The 20,072-nt window shown below is 36.8% G+C and overlaps 1 protein-coding gene across 5 annotated transcripts in view; it reads left to right on the top strand.

Annotated features, from left to right (window-relative positions):
- The window catches only part of THOC1 (THO complex 1), a 54,586-nt gene that overhangs the window by 16,022 nt on the left and 18,492 nt on the right, over positions 1-20,072 (top strand). For all 5 annotated transcript variants that reach the window (XM_023228543.1, XM_023228541.1, XM_023228542.1 and 2 more), the window contains 2 exons: positions 4,018-4,126; positions 5,476-5,607. In XM_023228543.1, the coding sequence (XP_023084311.1) occupies positions 4,018-4,126; positions 5,476-5,607 (241 nt within the window). The remainder of the gene's footprint in view (positions 1-4,017; positions 4,127-5,475; positions 5,608-20,072) is intronic.

Below are 20,072 nucleotides of genomic sequence, written 5' to 3'. Positions count from 1 at the left end.
TATGGCCTATTTCTAATCACAAAAACAATCACCAGTCTCCTAGATAAAGATGAAAATGCTTCTGTTATTAAACATTGAATAAATGTGAACTATACTTGCATTTGAGAAAGATTAATAAAAACAAGATAATTATTTGCCTAGTTATTCCAGTTTAAGGTTGTGGGTGACCAGAGCCTGTCACAGCAGCTCAGAGCTCAGGGCGGGAACCAACCCTGTACAGGATGCTGTCCGCTCCCGGTGTGTATTCCCACACACCCACACTCACTCATCCTGGAACCATTTAGACATGCCAGTTATTTTCATGTACACCTCTTTGGAATGGAGGAGGGAGTCTGACTACCTAGAGAAAACCCACACAGACATAGGGAGAATATACAAACTTCACGTAGACCGTGGCCCCAGCCAGGAATCCATTTTTTTTCCCCTCATCAACGTTACAATAAAACAATATTGAAGGAAACATCATTATTTGAAGACCTGCCATAATTTCTTCCTAGCGCTGGCTTAGAAGCAATAAGCAAGAGAAAAGAGAAGGTATTAAGGAAAATTTTCCTTCACTGGCACTCTTCCAGGTGTCTGAGGTGATGAGAGTCATTAGTTATAATTGAAAGAATTTCCATTACTGTCTAGAAGATCAAGATGGGATTCCTGTATCTGCCCTATATTTCTGGCATCCCAGATTTCAAATTCAAACACATCTCCAGAAGAAACATTAGAAGTGGTGTGGCTCCAAGCTTAACTCCAATACTTCCTAGTCATGTTTCAACATCTTTAAAATGTAGTAATGCCACCTACACTCTACAGGTAAGAGGATTAAATAAGAGGATGATCAGAAATAGTCTATTAAGGCACTAATTGTTTATATGTAGTGGTAAGTGTAGAGCACTTAGAATATTGTCTATTCAGCGTCTAGTAGCTATTATTTGTTATTGTTATTTTTTTTTAAGAGACATATTTATTCATTATGCATGGATGGAATAGGCTTTAGGGTCTGGCCTGAGCAACATCAGGGCTCTGGGGCAAGTTAGTAGGCTACAAGATAATGAGTCACCTGAAGTGTAAACGGCCCCAAAGACACTGACCAATGCAGTTTTGTCTACTTAGATTTTGCCTAAGACTGTATAGACAGTTCATCCCTATTGGTTATGTTTGTAAATCACTTAAATAAGACTTAACATTCAGCTGTCTCTCTCTGTCACGGTCACTAATGTTGAATAGAGGGAGAAAATATATGAGGAATTACTTTGTAAACAGCAGATGGCCTTAGGCACTGTAATTTACAAAGCGGAACACATTACCCATATACCTACAATATGAAGTCCATTCAGATTTGGCTGAAATATACCAGTAAACATTTTGTTAAGAAATTTCAATGTGTAACATCCTATAAAATAGCTCAACATTTTAAAAACTGTATCAAGTTTTCCAGGGTATTTTGGTTAAAATAGTTACAAGACACTCTATTTTACATAGTAATTGGGTCTCTGATTTGTTATTATTTGCAAATACAATAAATGGTTACATTTGCTTTGTGTGGATAAACAGAAAATTCAAAAGTTTCTGTGGAGTGGTGAAGGTGGAAGGCAAATTGCAAGTGGGTTGAAGAGTGAATGGGAAGGTAATGAAGGGTGACATGGAGTATAGACAACTCTGAAAAATTTTATTCAGCTGTGAAGGAAAAGAGCAAGGGACAGCATCTAAGGAGAGGAGACTTTAAATTTTTAAAAATATATTAATGCCTCAACTATAAAAACTGCCTAACAGTAATATTTAACACAACTTCAAAATTTATTCTGTAAGACACCTCAGATACCCACCAAGCCAATTAAAGATAAAAGGGAAGAGATCAAAAGCCTTTACAGGTAATTAGCAACTTGGAATACAGGTAATTAGCAACTTGGAATAACATTGTTATTGGTATCAAGCATTAAATTAGATGTGAAGTTCTTATCCATTGAGACAAAATGGACATATAATGGTTGCGTGGTTCTCATTCTCTGTTAGAGCTAGCCCCATTTTTAAGAGACAGACTTTCCTGGTACTACATTTCAAGAGATATTTATTATATTCAATCTTACATGTTGTAACTGAGTAACATTTTGTTAGTGTGTGTGTGTGCACGTGCACTTCAAAAACATTATCAAATATGGAACTATACAAATATTGGTTCTTGTTATTTCATGGATGTAAATAATTTATATAGTGCTGTTTCTTTTCTCTATTTACTTTAACGTTTTAGGTAATGTTCTTTTTGTGGCTTTTTGTTCTGTTTTGTTTTGTTTTGTTTTGTTTTTGGTTTGTTTTTTGAGACGGAGTCTTGCTCTGTCACCTAGGCTGGAGTGCAGTGCCGCAGTCTCAGCTCACTGCAAGCTCTACCTCCTGGGTTCAAGTGATTCTTCTGCCTCAGCCTCCTGAGAAGCTGGGATTACAGGCACGCACCACCACGCCTGGGTAGTTTTTGTATTTTTAGTAGAGGTGGGGTTTCATCATATTGATCAGACTGGTCTCGAACTCCTGACCTTGTGATCCGCCTGCCTCAGCCTCCCAAAGTGCTGGGATTACAGGCATGAACCACCACGCCCAGGCTGTGGCTTTTTTTTAAAAACCCAATTCATAGAAAACCCAGAGGTATAAGCTTATTGTTGTAAATCAGTTAAGCTGCTTTAATTATAGAGAGAAGTTAATGTGCAGATCATTGTTTTCCTACCTTCAGAGTTGTTACTAGGGAAAAGTTTACGAAGAGTGAAAGTAAACCTGCCCATTATTCTTTCAGATACTACTAATTCTTGATGAAAGCTTTGGCAAGAACTAGATTTAGATTTTGGTTAGTTAAAAGTTGTCAGTGTTCTTCACTGTTGATTTTCATGTGCCTCACATACTAGCCATTTATCAGATATTAGCTGTTTTAAAAATTAAAAGAATAGGCCGCGCAGTGGCTCACGCCTGTAATCCCAGCACTTTGGGAGGCTGAGGTGGGCGGATCACGAAGTCAGGAGCTTGAGACCATCCTGGCTAACACGATGAAACCCTGTCTCTACTAAAAATACAAAAAATCAGCTGGGCGTGGTGGCGGGCACCTGTAGTCCCAGCTACTCAGGAGGCTGAGGCAGGAGAATCATTTGAACCCGGGAGGCAGAGCTTGCAGTGAGCCGAGATCACACCACTGCCCTCTATTCCAGCCTGGGCGACAGAGCGAGACTCCTTTAAAAACAACAACAACAAAAAAAAATTCAAAGAATATGTATTGACACTGTAGATTTGTGACATATCATGATTAGAAGTTGAATTAGTAGTGCTGTAATAAAGTCACTAGAGAAAGGGCTTATTTTTGTGATGCTAACTTGATATGTACCATATATGTTTATCTCATACTAATGCCTCTTAGGATATAATATTATTAGTTAGTGACTTTTAACATAGATTCAGATTAACATCGGTTTAAACGACATAAAAGTTGATTTTTTCCCCGTCATATCGAAGTCTAGAAGCAGGCAGTCCAAGGCTGGTAAGGGAGTGCTGCTCAGTGAGATTGCCTAGACCCAGGTTTCTTCTACCTTCTTCTTCCATCATCTCTTGGTGTTTGCCCTTTTTCCTGTAGTGCAGGGTGGCTCACTCTCACATCTGCATTCTAGCCAGCAGGAAGAGGAAAAGGCCAGTGATAAAATATGGCCCAAAAGTTGCACATATGACTTCTACTCCCAACTGATTGGCCAGAATTTAATCACATGATCATACTAGCATAGCAGCAAGATTGGTTGGGAAACATAATCTTTAATTCTGAATAACCATGTGTCCTACCAAAATTCAGGGGCTCCACCAGTGTAGATAAAGAGAGTCTATTAGGGTCTGTGAGTTCCCTAAAATGATTTGTAAAAGTTTATATAAGTATTTGTGAATGTGTACTTTTCTGATAACTTTCATTAGCTTCTGAAAATGGTTTGTGACCAAAGCTAAGAATATTTAGATACTTGTAAAAGAATTTAAATGATTTATTTAATGTAACATTTATTTTATTAGCTCTATTCCAATTGATTACAACCTGTATCGAAAGTTCTGGTCACTTCAGGATTACTTCAGGAACCCTGTTCAATGCTATGAGAAGATTTCATGGAAAACTTTTCTCAAGGTGAGTTGCCAGTGATAGACTCTCAGAAGCCTAGTATTTTATAGCCAGTGATAGAGCCAAAACTTATTCTTGTCTAACATACTTTTCACTATTTTATTCTACCTCTTACATTTTTATACCAATTTCATAACAAGCTAAATTATAAATTAATATTTAAACCACTATTAATGTATAAGAATCGGATATTTAAAAGTCATTACAGCCTTGCTTTTTTGGAATATAATGAGTGTTATCAACATCAATTGATGATATTTTGCAGAATATATTCTATCTTTGTACAAAATTATTTTAGCTGTTTTGTTGAAACAGAAGTCCTCAAGTCATAGCCCTGGGCCAGATCTGACGTACTGCTTGAAACAAAGGTTTATTGGAATACTACCATGACCATCCACTTACCTGTGGCTGTTTTTGCGATATAATGGCACAGCTGAGTAGTTGCAACTGAGACTATAAAGGCCACAAAGCCTGAAATACTTACCCTCTGGTCCTTTATGGAAGAAGTTTGCCAATCCTGTTTTAGAAGAATTTTTTATATTTTTCTTGGCTACTTAAAAATCAGTTGTCCTTTTTTGTTGTAATCAAAATATAAGATAAGTAGGTAGTTCTCAAAGTAGCGTGGTGTGTGTTATGTTATTTTTAATAGTTTTTGTTTTATATGCAAATTTTTGTGGGGGCAGCACCATCCAAATTCAGATTAAGTGGTTAGTGAGAAATAATCTGGAATTGTCTTGTAACTGGACAGAATTTGATGGAATTTATTTGCTCAATCTTTAGCACAAGAAATACGTAAGAGTTTCTACAGGTAGTTAAATAATTTCACTGGTAAATTCCTATACACTCTTAAAAGTGTTCCCTTCTCTGTTTGTCCCTTACACAAACTTCTTAAATCATATTTCTTTTTTTTTGGAGATGGAGCCTCCCAGGTTCAAGGGATCCTTTAGCCTCAGTCTCCCGAGTAGCTGCGACTACAGGTGCCCGCCACCATGCCCGGCTAATTTTTGTATTTTTAGTTGATACAGGGTTTCACCATGTTGGCCAGGCTGGTCTCAAACTCCTGATCTCAAGTTACCCACCCACCTCAGCCTCCCAAAGTGCTGGGATTACAGGCATGAGCCACTGCGACTGGCCAAGAAATCACATTTCTTTAGGAGTAGGGAAGTTGTTCCTACTTTTACAACAAGTGAAATATCCACCATAGTTTTTACTCCCATAATTTTTATTGTTAGTGTGCCTTACAATATACAATATACATACATGATTGAGAGTAAATTCTAGACATTTTGATGCAGAAAAGCACTAAACAAATTTGGGTAACAATGTTGAATAAAACTAATATTTTTATTTTGCAGTATTCTGAAGAAGTTTTAGCTGTTTTTAAGAGTTACAAATTAGATGATACTCAGGCCTCAAGAAAAAAGATGGAAGAATTGAAAACAGGAGGAGAGCATGTATATTTTGCAAAATTTTTAACAAGTGAAAAGGTATAAGTTTTTCTTTCTCACTAAGCATAATGAGAAATGGTCTTGTTTTATTTCTGTTTAGCTGACAGCCTTTCTAACTTAAATTGAATAGAAATGTTTCCTACTTTTACTTTGGGTTAAAGCTGATTAATGTTACTTTGAAAGTCCCATTTCTTCCTTTCACAAGTAGGACTAATTTGATTTCAAAGGTGAAAGTAGTTCTACATTAAGTCTGTTTTGTAGACTAATTTTGGAATAAATGCAGTTTAATCACTTTCATGTCTATATATTTTAAACTTCAGGATTTAATTTGTATATGAAAATAATATTTCATAATTATTATTTAGGTACAAGTAAGGGGTTTAAAAGTTCCTTGTTAATCTTATTTATACATTTTAAAAAGTAAATTTTGTTCAAATATAATGCTACAAGATTATGTAAAGTTTCTAGTCAAGATGGCACATTGAGTTTATGTTTCGACTCACTCCCTTTGCTCCAAACACATAGCAATGACGGGTAAAATATAAACGAGAAAACAAAAGAGACAAAGCTGGGCTTCCACAAACAAGATAAATATCTTCATGGACCAGAAATGCCAAGTAGTGAGCAAAACTGCAGCCTGGGCCTGCTGGACTCTCTATCCAAGGCAGGTGGTGCTATCCAGGAGTTTGGCTACAAGTAACAGAGACTACATGTGCACCATGTGAGACAAGGGGCCAGAGCCAGTTTCGCTTCTTGAAGCCAAGGACTAGGGTGGAACTTTTATCCACTTTTGGAAAGAAACTAAGAAAAAATATTGCCAGTCTTCTGCCAAGGGCTATGGTTTTATAGGAGGTTGTGAGCCTAGGGATAACAAAGACAGCTTTGTGTCCATCTGCTTGTTCAGTGACCAGATATGTGATATGCTAAGTATACTTATGAAACAGCTGCTCTAAGAAGTCATCATAAGACTTCTAGACTTTTGGACTCAGGGACCCTGGTAGAAGCAGATGCAAAACTGCTAGAAAGGGAAGGATGTACACAGAGAGGGAGGGGAAAGGAAGTAAACAAACATCCCAAAAGAAAAGGCTCCGGTTCAAAACTCTGATAAATTAAAATTCCAAAATCTATAAATCTAATGCTAAGAAGGATCACCAGCAAAATCAACTATTGGGATAGACATATATTTATTCCAGATGAAATATATAGCCTGACCAAGACTTCATATATGTTTTGGATACTCAAAAAGATAATTGATGAGATAACTTAATCCATTGAAAAGGAACAAAAAATCATGAAACAGAAGCAGGCTGAAATGAAGTAGGACAGTCAGTACAACTAATCGGGAGTCTTGGAAATGAAAAATATAATCATTGAAACCAAAACTCAGCACACAGAATTAAACTATACAGTGGACTTAGATGAACAAAGACCTAGTGAACTGAAGAAGGTGATGAGAACTTCATCCAGCAAGCAGCACAGTTGTGTTTTTTTTTTTTTTTCTTTTTTAAGTGAAGGAGCAGTTAAAAGCCATGATGAATAGATTGGGAATTTCCAACATCTGTCTAGCAGGATTTCCAAAGAAGAAAATGGAGGGAATGGTAGAGAAACTAGATTGCAAAGAATTGAAGGAAATCTCAAATCCTCAGCTTAAAAGTATGCCACAACTGCCAAGCAGGATAAAGAAAGATAAATCTACGCTTCAGTACCTCATGCCATAACTGTGGGCATTCAGAGAAAACCTAAAAGCCACTAAGGGATAAGAAATACAGATATACTGGGAAGGCACAGCGGTTTGACTGTTAGCAGATTTCTAACAGATATCAACCTTAATACCAGAAGACAGTAGAGAAATATTAAAGTGCTGAAAGAAAAATGACATTGAATCTAGAATTTTATACCAAGTTAAATACACCCAAGACTGTCGATGAAAGAAAGACATTTTTGTTGAAAGACCAGGATAACTTACCACTCAGTGACTCTCATTTTGAAAAAAACTACTCAAGGATGTTCTTCAGGAGGAAGGAAGTTGAACCCATAAGAATGGAGTGGGATACAGAAGGCAACGGTGAGCACAAAAATTGAAAAATATGACAGTAAATTTACTATTGACTATAAACACAAAAAAGTCATGAATGATTTAAAATTTTTTTAATTAAAAAGTTTTATTAACGTGGAACTTAACTAGATGACAGTAATAATATGGAAGGGGAAAGCAGAGATGTTTAGTGAGTAATTTAAAATTATGGCAGTCCTTATAATCTTCAGGCGTGGGAAAGGAATACTGAATATTCCTTTTCATGTATATTAAAAGGGTAAGCACCAAAAGAAAACCAACTTGTTGCTCTCAAAGAGCAGAGATCAAAGGGAGGCAGGGAGGAACCTAGACTACTTTATAAATCTGACAAATGGCAGAAAGGGAAGGAAAAAGGAAGAGAAAGGAGGGGAGAAATATGTCAGTAATAACAAGTATAAACTGATTTAATTTACCTAATAAGACTTTATCAGATTGGATTTTTAAAACTCCAGCTATATTTGTTAATTTAAATGAAACAAATATAGAAACCTTTTGGTTGACTAAAGAATTAAAAAGTTTTATTCTACCTTATGTGGAAGAGGAGAGGAAAATTCCAAAGCTTTTCTTGCTTAACAGAGAAACTTCCCAAGGTTATCTACTTTTTAGAATGCAGAGGTGTCAGTTTAATATTATCAGGGCAAAAAAGTTACAAAATAAAACGACCAGTAAGACTTATATAATAAGACTTAGAGGTCCACATTTCTCAGGACATGACAGCTATTTCAAAAATCTGGATGTCTTAATGGAATTTTTTTTTTTTGAGACGGAGTTTCGCTCTGTCGCCCAGGCTGGAGTGCAATGGCGCGGTCTTGGCTCACTGTAACCTCTGCCACCTGGGTTCAAGTGATTCTCCTGCCTCTGCCTCCCGAACAAATAGCATTTCTAAAGACATTTTAATAATGAAAAACAGCAGGATTAAACATTTTCAGAGAAATCTCCACATTGGAATATGGGATTGATGCTTTTATATCATTCTCCATTCACTTTATCACACTTGGCTTTCTAATAGTATCTCTCCTTTTATGAATCTTTGTAAACTTGCTTTCACCAGCAGTTAGAACATGAACTTTCAGGATTAAGCTCTGAAATTTCATTAATTAATACCACGAGGAAGGTAAAAGCAGCTTTGAGAAGCTTAAAACTTACCTTAGGAATAAGAAAAAGGCACAAAATAGTACCAGAGAGAATGTGAGACATGTAATGTTTTGCATCTTCATTTCCCTTTGTTGCCCCTTGAGCAACAACTTTATCTTAAATTTACAGTCCTCCTTGTACATTCTTCATATTTTTTGGTGTATTTTTAGTGTTTACTACTTAATATACAAGTGAAAATACTTGTAATGCATTACCTATATCATGAAAAATATGCAACATTTTGTAAGCTTTACTGCTGCACTGAAAGAAGCCTTCCAGCGTGCAAAGGCTGATCTGCCTGCCAGGTGATCTGTCTGCCTCAGCCTTCCAAAGTGCAGGGATTACAGGTGTGAGCCACTACGCCCAGCCAGATGATATAAACTTGATAGTTGGAGATAGGCCAGTCATGTGGCAACTACAGGTAGGCGGAGGTTCTACAAATAAAATGAGTGTCTTTGTAAATTATCGTATCTTCCTTCTTAAAGACAGAAGTTTCCCCTGGAAACAAAGTGCCACATTTTTGTGCAACTTGGAGTGTGATTGTAAATACTAATGCCCAACAGTATAGTTCCCTTGTTAGCAGAGCAAAATAATCCAGGGATACCACTTGCTAAATGTAGTGCTGAGATACCTGGGTTGTTTAATTTTTAATGGAGTGGAAAAGTATCTGTTCTTTAAGGTTAGTTCAAGGTCATACTTAGAAATTTTAAGGGAGGATTTTACTTCTAATTGTTCAACTTATACCACATAAAAGGCACTGGTATTATAGGGATTCCTCTCTCCGTATTATGTAGCATGTAAAAGCAGAACAACATTTCAAAACATTTAAGTACCATGAGTATTACCATGATGGTTAAAGGAATACATTTTTGGATCTCTTAAGTTCTCACAGAAAAGAGTATAACAACACTAACTAGATACAGGCTTTAGGGTTACCCAGTCCTTTAGAATAATATGCTTCTCGCTTTCCATCTGAGACTCAATGACCAGAATGATCAGATGGAATACTCAGTGGCTAGCAGTTACCAGAGTGAGGTTACCCCCAGTCATGTACTGTTGACCCTAGGGGGGTCATTAGGCCATTCTTTTTTATGGAGAAAAGAAAATTCACAATTTTGCTTGGTCTCTGCATTGCGTGAAGAGGTCTCTAGTTAGGACTTTCGGTCATTTTTTTAAAAAAAGTTCCTGGCAGTAAGAAACTATCCATACAGTCATTCTGCCTTAAATGTTTTGTAGTTTTTATGTCCATTTGATAGGTTGAATCTTTATGTAGTAGAGGCTAAGATAGGTCTCTTATAAGATATACTATGGCTTAGTTAGGAGCAAATGAAGGCAGAAGCAAGACCTTCCTGTTAACAAGTGGGCAGGCTAACCGCTATCCTACAATTTTTTTTTAATCTCGTTAGTTGTTTTTGGTATGGGAGGCTTTTAGATAGCTCTGGAACAGGGCTGCACAGTAGGCCACCGGTGAGTGGTGGGCAAGCAAGCGAAGCTTCATCTGTATGTACAGCTGCTCTCCATCACTTACATTACCACCTGAGCTCCGCTTCCTATCAGATGAGCAGGAGCATTAGGTTCTCATAGTAACATGAACCCTGTTGTAAACTGATCATGGGGGATCTAGGTTGTGTGCTCCTTATGAGAATCTGATGCCCGATGATCTGTCACTGTCTCTCATCACCACCAGATGGGACCTTCTAGTTGCAGGAAAGCAAGCTCAGGGCTCCCACTGATTCTACATTATGGTGAGCTGTATATGTATTTCATTATACAGTACAATATAATAATAATAGAAATGAAGTGCACAATAAATGTAATGCACTCGAATCATCCTGAAACCATTCCCTCTACCCCATAACCCCTGATCTGTGGAAAAATTGTCTTCCATGGAACCAGTCCCTGGTGCCAAAAAGGTTGGGGATCACTGCTTTAGAAGTCTTTTGCTGACAGTCGTGTCAGTCTTAGCATATGCTTTCACTCATCCTGTAAAGATAAATACTATAGATAAAACCTTTTCATATGATTGACATTTTTTTTTTTTTTTTTTTTTTGAGACGGAGTCTTGCTCTGTCGCCCAGGCTAGAGTGCAGTGGCCGGATCTCAGCTCACCGCAACCTCTGCCTCCCGGGTTCACGCCATTCTCCTGCCTCAGCCTCCCGAGTGGCTGGGACCACAGGCGCCCACCACCTCGCCCGGCTAATTTTTTGTATTTTTAGTAGAGACGGGGTTTCACCGTGTTAGCCAGGAGGGTCTCGATCTCCTGACCTCGTGATCCGCCCGTCTCGGCCTCCCAAAGTGCTGGGATTACAGGCTTGAGCCACCGCGCCCGGCCGACATTTTTAAATATAAATAAAATTGACTTTTAATGGTCCTCAGGGCGGAAGGCAGGAACTACCCTCTGTTTTGACATTTTTGAACTCTGTGGTCCTGACAAATAGAACAGCTCTTTAAATATCATTGAGCATACTAGAAAACTTAGAGTATACCCGGCCATTGTTGTTTTTAGAATAACCTCTGTGTGTGAGTCAAGCCATGGTTATACAAGCAAGATAAGAAAGTAAAGTGATTGATGCTACCAAGTAGCAGCCCTCTAGGAAAGACTAAAGGCAGTTAGGGTGCAGGTGGTGTACTGCCAAAGTAGGCTCTGAATTTGGAGCCTAATCTTGAAGAGAGGCAAAGGCCGAAAGGCTTAGCAGAGGAGACTAGTTATTTGATAAGATAAAGAGCAGAGAGAGAGTAAGAAGCCGCCCAACCTTCTTATTAGCCAAAGTAATAGAAATTAATACTGACTACAACAGAAAGACGATTACAAATTTTTAGGTCCTCTAGAAATGAGAACTCTTATTATGTTTACCACAGTGTATAGTCATGATTACACAAAAGCATAACGAAGTCATATTTATAAATGTTAATAGACCTTTGAAAAAAAATGTTCTCTGATGCGGACAATAATTTTGGACTCCTGGACAGACTCTATAGAGGGCAAAAAAATATTACCTGGTTATAAATGGACTTCATACCCAGAGGGAAAAAAAAAAATTTCTGTGAGTTAATCAGGCTCCCTCCTCTATTATATACAAGTGTTTATTAGTTTTCAATATACTTTTATATGCATGTGGTAATAGATCAGTGTTTAATAACAGTATTATTTAAAACTTTAAAATTAGTTTTTAAAACAGTTCTATCAAGCATGTTTAATATGTAAACATTAACCGATTTATTTCATCCTGAGTGTTACGAAGAGCAAACATGTTAAGGTATGGTCAGAGATACATAGGTTTAAAAACATATGAATCAGGCCAGGCACAATGGCTCACGCCTGTGTCCCAGCACTTTGGGAGGCCGAGGCAGGCAGATCACTTAAGGTCAGGCGTTTGAGACCCGCCTGGCCAACATAGCGAAACTCTGTCTCTACTAAAAATACAAAAAATTAGCCGGATGTGGTGGCAGGTGCCTATAATCCCAGCTACTTGGGAGGCTGAGGTAGGAGAATCGCTTAAACCCAGGAGGCAGAGGTTGCAGTGAGCTGAGATCACACCATTGCACTCCGGCCTGGGCAACAGAGCGAGACTCTGTCTCAAAAAAATAAAATAAATAAAAGAATCATATGTTAGGGACTTTTTATGTTTTCTGTGTCTGAATTTTAATTTTTTGTAGAAATGTTTTCAATACTCTGTAATCCTATAGAGTATTAAAACTTTACCAGATAGCGTAAGAATATTCTGTAAATTCATATAATTTTCAGTATTGTCTGAGATTTATGAAAACCAACGTATAGACACTGGCTGTTTAATCATAGCTTGATTTAGTTGTTCACCCATGTTTATGTGTAAATAATCCTAAGTATTAATAATACAGGTAACAACAAAATAACCTATATTAGAAAGTTTAATTTTAGCCTTTTAAAGGCAGAAAAATCTTATGTTTATTAAAATTCTATATTTGTATCTTTTTTCTGCCTTGTGGTTTAATCAAAGAAAAGTCATAAAGTCATCTTTTAGACTGAAAACTTTCAAACAGTACTAATGTAAAACATTAAAGAGTTTGTTTTACATTAACTATGAGTATTAAGGAAAATGAAGTTTAGATCTTTGGTATTTATTTTATTGAGGAATACCATAGCCTTCTAAGTCTACCTCACAGTACAGTCATGCACCCCATAATGGCACCACATAATGACCATATAATTGGTCAGCAGTGGACCCCATGTACAACAGTGGTTCTGTAAGATTATAGATTATAATACTGTATTTTTACTTTGCCTTTTCTATGTTTAGATACACAAATCCTTAACCATTGTGTTATAGTTGCCTACAGCATTCAGTGCAGTAACATGCTCTTACAGGTTCGTAGCCGAGGAGCCATAGGGTGTGCCATATAACCTAGGTATATAGTAGGCAATACTATTGTTAAGTACACTCTATGATGTTCACATAGAGGGGAAATTGCCTAATGACACGTTTCTTAGACTGTATCCCTGTAGGTAAGTGACACATTGCTGTATTAGTACAGAAAGTTGCTTAAAACTTTTTGAGACTGTGTCATCAGGTTACTTTTTTACTAAATAAAAAGGATTGAGACTTGATAGGTCCTGCCTTCAATGGGCATCTCCTTTTATCTTATAACTCAGCAGGGACGCTGAGAGGTCTTTAAACTAAAATTAGATTTTTCATTTTTTTAAGAACTTTTTTTTGAAAGACACTTTGAAAAGAATTATTACAAAGTAGAGCTGGGTGCAGTGGCTCACGCCTGCAATCCCAGCACTTTGGGAGGCCAAGGTGGGCAAATCACTTGAGGTCAGGAGTTTGAGACCAGCCTGGCCAACATGGTGAAACCCCAGCTCCACAAAATACAAAAATTAGCCAGGTATGGTGGTGCATGCCTGTAATCCCAGCTACCCTAGAGGCTGAGGCAGGGGAATCCATTGAACCTGGGAGGCGGAGGTTGTGGTGAGCTGAGATCCCACCACTGCACTCCAGCCTGGGCAACAGAGTGAGACTCCATCTCAAAAAAAAAAAAAAAGAAGGAATGCTATTTAAATTTATAATGTAGTTGTTTTTATACAATTGTTTATACATTCTTTTCTAAGAAACCAAATGTTTTCTATTTCAATTGAATAAGCTATATGGAAGGTACTATTCCAGGTAGAAAACTATTTTACAGTTTAGTCCTCTAGACCCTAATTTAATATCTGACACATTTGTGAAAATTAAAAGTTTAAATTGTTTAAAAGTTTAAAAAGTTTAAATTTAAAGTTTAAAGTTAAATATTTGTAAACATACTAACTGTGGAACCTGTATTTTTTTTTCCTAATCTGGGGAGAAAATGGGTATATTCAAAACATGTGGAGTTTAGGCTTGATTTCTTAATTGTCTGGGCAGATTTTAACACCTCGTCCAGGATTATGTCAGCACTTAGTGGTGCCTTTCAGCAATTTAAAAAGGAAATCCAGTATGTGAAGCCGGGTGTGGTGGCTCATGCCCATAATCCCAGCACTTTGAGAGGTCGAGGTGAGTGGATCACTTGAGGCCAGGAGTTTGAGATCAGCCTGGACGACATAGTGAAACCCCGTCTCTACTAAAAATACAAAATTTAGGTGGGCGTGGTGGTGCGCACCTATAGTCCCAGCTACTCAGAAGGCTGAGGCAGGAGAATTGCTTGAATCTGGGAGGCAGAGGTTGTAGTGAGCCACGATTGTGCCACGGCACGCCAGCCTGGGTGACAGAGCAAGACTCTGTCTCAAAAAAAAAAAAAAAAAAAAAAAAATTCCAGTACCTGAGAGATTTAGTACTTTTCCAGAAATCTCTCAAGACACACAATCTGATCAGAGGTATATACTGTAGAAACTGTATAGCTGTGTTCTTTTCATAGACTCAGCACTTTTTCGAGAAATATGCAACTCCTGCAGTCATGCTACAGAAAGACTACCCTATTGCCCACTCTCTGACACACAATTCATATGGGTTTTCACGTAAAAGAAAAAAAGCCTAACACTCAGTCAACAGGAAAAATTATTAAATTAGGCCAACTAGAGGTCATACAAAAGCACTTTTAAGGAGTGAAAACATTCTGAGCTAACTCAAGGTTAGTAATAGTGATCCTTTTGTGTACTCTTCCTCACTGGGGGCTTAAGAGCAAAACAAATTCACATTTACACAGATGCTCTGAGTGTCCCATGCACCAAATTGCCATTGGTACATTTGTCTTCTGGGGGCACCAGTTTCCTTTTAATGAGGTTTGCGTCTCAGAATCTTTTTTTTTTTTTTTTTTTTTTTGAGACGGAGCCTTGCTCTGTCTCCCAGGCTGGAGTGCAGTAGCCCGATCTCAGCTTACTGCAAGGTTCGCCTCCCAGGTTCACGCCATTCTCCTGCCTCAGCCTCCTGAGTAGCTGGGACTACAGGCGCCCGCCACCTCGCCCGGCTAGTTTTTTTTTGTATTTTTTAGTAGAGACGGGGTTTCACTGTGTTAGCCAGGATGGTCTTGATCTCCTGACCTCGTGATCCGCCCGTCTCGGCCTCCCAAAGTGCTGGGATTACAGGCTTGAGCCACCGCGCCCGGCCAGCGTCTCAGAATCTTATCCTTTCCTAGTTAGCAAATCCAAGTTCCGTAATTCCATGATTTTCACTAAGAAGGAAGAAAGCAGACCCAAGAGCTTAAAACTTATGTGGAAAAGAAAAGAAGACAAGAAAAATTTAATAAATGGAAGATGGAGCAGTTTGTATCCACAAGGGATATATACTTAAAACAAAACTCCTGATTGAAATATTAGGATGGAAAGAAACATACCAGTCTAATACCAACAAAAAGAAAGCTACATAAATAACAAATAAAATAGAATTTAAGGGGAAAAGTATAAATAGGACAAGGAACACTACTTAATAAAGGAATGAACCACCAAGAAGGTGTCATGAACTTATATATATTTCACAATATACTCTCAAAATATATTAAGCAAAAACTTACAAAGTTATGAGAAGTTGGCCCACAATGATAGTATATATTTTTAACTGCTTCTGATGGATCAGGTTGACTAAAGATTAGTTAAGTATATGGAAAATTTGAACAATGACAGTAATAAGCTTGATGTAGTACAGAATAAATAGAAGCAATATATTTATTTTTGTGTATACCTGGAACATTCACAAAATTTGACCATGTACTAGATCACAAATTCTCAGCAAATTTCAAAGATTATACATGAAGAACACATTCTCTGGCCACATTTCTCTGTCATCAAATTAGAATTCTAAAATTAAAGCTGCAAAAAGGACAGCTTAAAAAGAGGCAAATATATGAAAACATAAAAATGCATTTCCCAGGAATTAAGGAAGAAATCATAATGGAAATTCCAAATTTGTAATAAATGTATATCAAAATTGTAATTATAGGAAGAATTATATGTCAGAAGTGTGGGTTACAAATAAAGGGAGATGTAAAGGCACCATTAAAGCTTCATATGCATTAATGGAAAAAATGTCAAGAAGGAGTGACAAATTGAGCATTCAACTCAAGAAGTTAGAAAAAGTACAAAATAAACCTCAAGAAAATGGAAGTAATAATAATAGCACAACTTAATGAAATAAGAGAAACTATAAAATATATCAGCAAAACTGAAGGTTGTTTCTTTGAAAAGAAAATGTTAGAAATCCAGAGCCTGTGCAAGGAAAATGAAAAGATACCAGCAAACAATATTAACAGTAAAAATTGACATAATTAGAGATATTTGAAATGATTAAGAGGATATTATGAACAATTTCTACAAATAAATTTTGAAGCCTAATGGGAATTCTTTAGAAAAATTTAATGACCAAAATAGACTCTCAAAAAAAAAAAAAAAATAGAAAACTAAATAGATGAACAACCATTAAAGAAATACCAGCCAGAATGACACTTTTTCAATGACATCAGGCCCAGAGGTTTTTCAGGCACATCTTATCAATACTTCAAAGAATAAATAATTTCTACCATAAATGAAAATTTTCAGAAGTTAGAAAAAGAAGCCCCCCAGTTCATTATGTAAGATTATAACTTAAAATCCCAATAAGGACAGAACAAGGAAAAACGTGTATATATATTCGTCTCACATATAAATAGAATGTTTTCTATTTATAGAAATGTTTTATAAACTCACAAATGAAGTAGTTATTTTTTTAAAAAATAGAGACATATGGTTTATCCTAGGAATGTAAGTATGATTCATCAGAAAGATGAATATAATGCCAGATGAACAACAGATTGGCTGGGCATATTGGCTTACGCCTGTAATCCCAGCACTTTGGGAGGCCAAGGCCGGAGGATTGCTTGAGCCCAGGAGTTCAAGATCAGCCTGGGCAACACAGCAAGACCATGTCTGAGAAAAAAAAAAAAAAAAAAGATTAAAGATTTTTAAGATCTGTATGATCATCTCAGAAGTCAAGAAAATTCAATAAAATCTAATATTCAATACAAAAAGTAGAAAGGAATGTTCTCTGAGGTGATAAAAGGACTGATTTTAAAAACCCTATTGCAAACATCATACACAATTATGAAACTTTGAAAAGTATTCCCATTAAATCCAAAAAGAAGACATGGATGGACACTAACCATATTTCTGTTCAACACCGTACTGGAGGATCTAACCATTTCAATAAGAGAAAAAAAAAGGAATAAGAATTGTAAGTATTGGAAAGAAAAGAGTAAACTATCCCCGTTTGAAGACAATGTAATTGTCTGCACAGAAAAATCCAAGAGAACCAAGAAACTGTTAGAACTAATGAAACTTCAGCAAGATTGCAAGAGAAACATCAGTAGTGTTCTTATAAACTAGTAATCAATTACATGTTATTCAGAATAGCAGTGAAAAAGCTCTCCAATACCTAGGCGTAGTCTTCATAGAGAAACATTACAAAAATGGAGCAGCATTACTACATTTATAGATACAGACCCAGTGCCCCTTCTCCCCAGATTTATTGGTTTAGCGTATTTTGAATCAGTATCCAAATGGATTTTTAAATTTAAGTTATACCCAAAGGAATATGAATTGTTTTATTATAAAGACCAAATGGGTTTTTTCATGGGAACTCAAAAAGTTAGTATTAATGTTTCTATGGAAAAACAGAGAGCCAAGAGTAAGAAAAATATGAAGAAAGCAGGAACACTTGCCCTGTCAGATACTAAGACCTATACAGCAATATAGGACAGGTAATTATTAGTACCAGTATACAGAAGAAGAAAACTAAAACAATAGAAAGTCTGAATTGTAGAAAAGGTTAATATGCAAAAAAGATTCCATTATAAACTAGCGAGGAAAGGATGAATTATTTGTGTGTGTGTGTGTGTGTTTTTTTTTTTTTTTTTTTTTTTTTGGAGATAGTTTCGCTCTTGTTGCCCAGGTGAGTGCAATGATCTCAGCTCATAGCAACCTCTACCTCCTGGGTTTAAGCGATTCTCTTGCCTCAGCCTCCCGAGTAACTGGGATTACAGGCATGTGCCACCACGCCTGGGTAATTTTATATTTTTGGTAGAGATGAGGTTTCTCCATGTCGGTCAGGCTGGTCTCAAACTCCCAGCCTCAGGTGATCTGCCCAGCTCAGCCTCCCAAAGTGCTGGGGTTATAGGCATGAGCCACCAGGCCCAGCCTATTCTTAATAAATGTTGCTTGGACAGTTCATTATCCATATGGAAAAATTAAAATTCAGTTTTAATTTTTATTCAAATTTAATTTTCAGAAAAATTAAAATTACCTCAGTACAGTCAATTCCAGGTTAATTGACAGTATGAATGAGAAAAGCAAGACTTTTAAACATTTAGAAGAAAATGTGAAATATGTAAATTTGGAGTAGGGAGAGATTTCTTGAGCTACAAAAAGCACAAATTGTGAGGGAAAAATATCAATTTAATATTTAAGATTTAATATTAAGATGTAAAAGTCTTGAATAGTAAAAGATACCATAGGCAAAGTAAAAAGACAAGGCACAGACTAGGAGATTATTTGCCACCTATATAACCAGGAAAGATTAGTATTCAGAATATTCCATTGATAAAAGACAACCAGATGGAAAACTGAAAAGATGATAAGAACAAGTAATTTAAACCTTAGAAAACTGAAGAGTGAATGAGCTTACAAAAGTTGCTAAGCCTCTCTAGTGCAAATAAAATGATGAGATAACCATTTCACACGTAGCAACCTGGCCAAAATTGAAAAGCCTAACAATCATAGTATTGGCAGAGATGTGGGAAAATGAGAACTTTTATACACTGTTGAAATATAAATTGAATCAACCACTTTGCAGAATACTTTTGTAAAAACTAGTGAAGTTAAAATTTGTTCCTAAATATGGCCCCCTACATAGGACTCATGTACACAAGGAAATCTCTAAGAAGATTCACTGTACCATTGTTTGTAAATGATGTATTTGTAAATGAAAGTTTAGAAACAGTGTCAATGTTCACAAGCAGAAGACTGGGTGATAAGATAATTTTATGTGATAGTTCTATAAAGCACTGAAAATGGATTAATTATAGCAGGGGTTGGCAAATCTGGCCTATCATCTGTTTTTGTAGATAATTTTTATTGGGCCAGTTGCAGTGACTGTAATCCTAGCGTTTTGGGAGGCCAGGGCAGGAGGATTGCTTGAAACCAGGAGTTTGAGACCAGCCTGAGCAACAAAGTGATACCCCCATCTCTACAAAAAAAATACTACAATGAGCTGACCGTGGTGGCATATGCCTGTAGTCCTAGCTACAGGGGAGGCTGAGGCAGGAGAATCGCTTGAGCCCAGGAGATCAAGGCTGCAGTGAGCCATATTCGTGCTCCTGCATTCCAACCTGGGTAACAGAGTCAGACCCTATCTCAGAAAACAATAAAAAAGAATAATAATTTTTATTGGAACGTAGCCACCCTCATTCATTTAGATTGTCTCTGACTGCTTTTGCTCTGTAACAGCAGAGATAAATAGTTGTGACAGATATATAGTCCATAAAGCCTAAAATAGTTTCTGGCTAGTCCTTAAAAGATTTGCCAATCCCTGAACTAGAGCAACATGTATAAAGATGGGTAAATTTCAAACATAGTGTTGTGTGAAAATAGCAAATTGCACAATAGCACATGTTGTATAGAGTTTGAAACAATGCAAAGTACATCCATATATTATTTATAGATGTTTACATATGTAGTAATATAAAATGTGTATAAAAATCCTAACCGTGAAATACATGGTTGTGGTTACCATAGTAGAGGGAGGGAGGGAAATAGGAGTAGGGAGGTTATAGAGGGAGCTTCAACAGTGTCTATGATATTCTGTTTCTTTAACAGATG

Source organism: Piliocolobus tephrosceles, chromosome 18, assembly GCF_002776525.5.
Source record: "Piliocolobus tephrosceles isolate RC106 chromosome 18, ASM277652v3, whole genome shotgun sequence".
Taxonomy (NCBI): domain Eukaryota; kingdom Metazoa; phylum Chordata; class Mammalia; order Primates; family Cercopithecidae; genus Piliocolobus; species Piliocolobus tephrosceles.
Note: the sequence above shows the minus strand (reverse complement) of the source record. Positions and strands in the feature narration are given on the sequence as shown.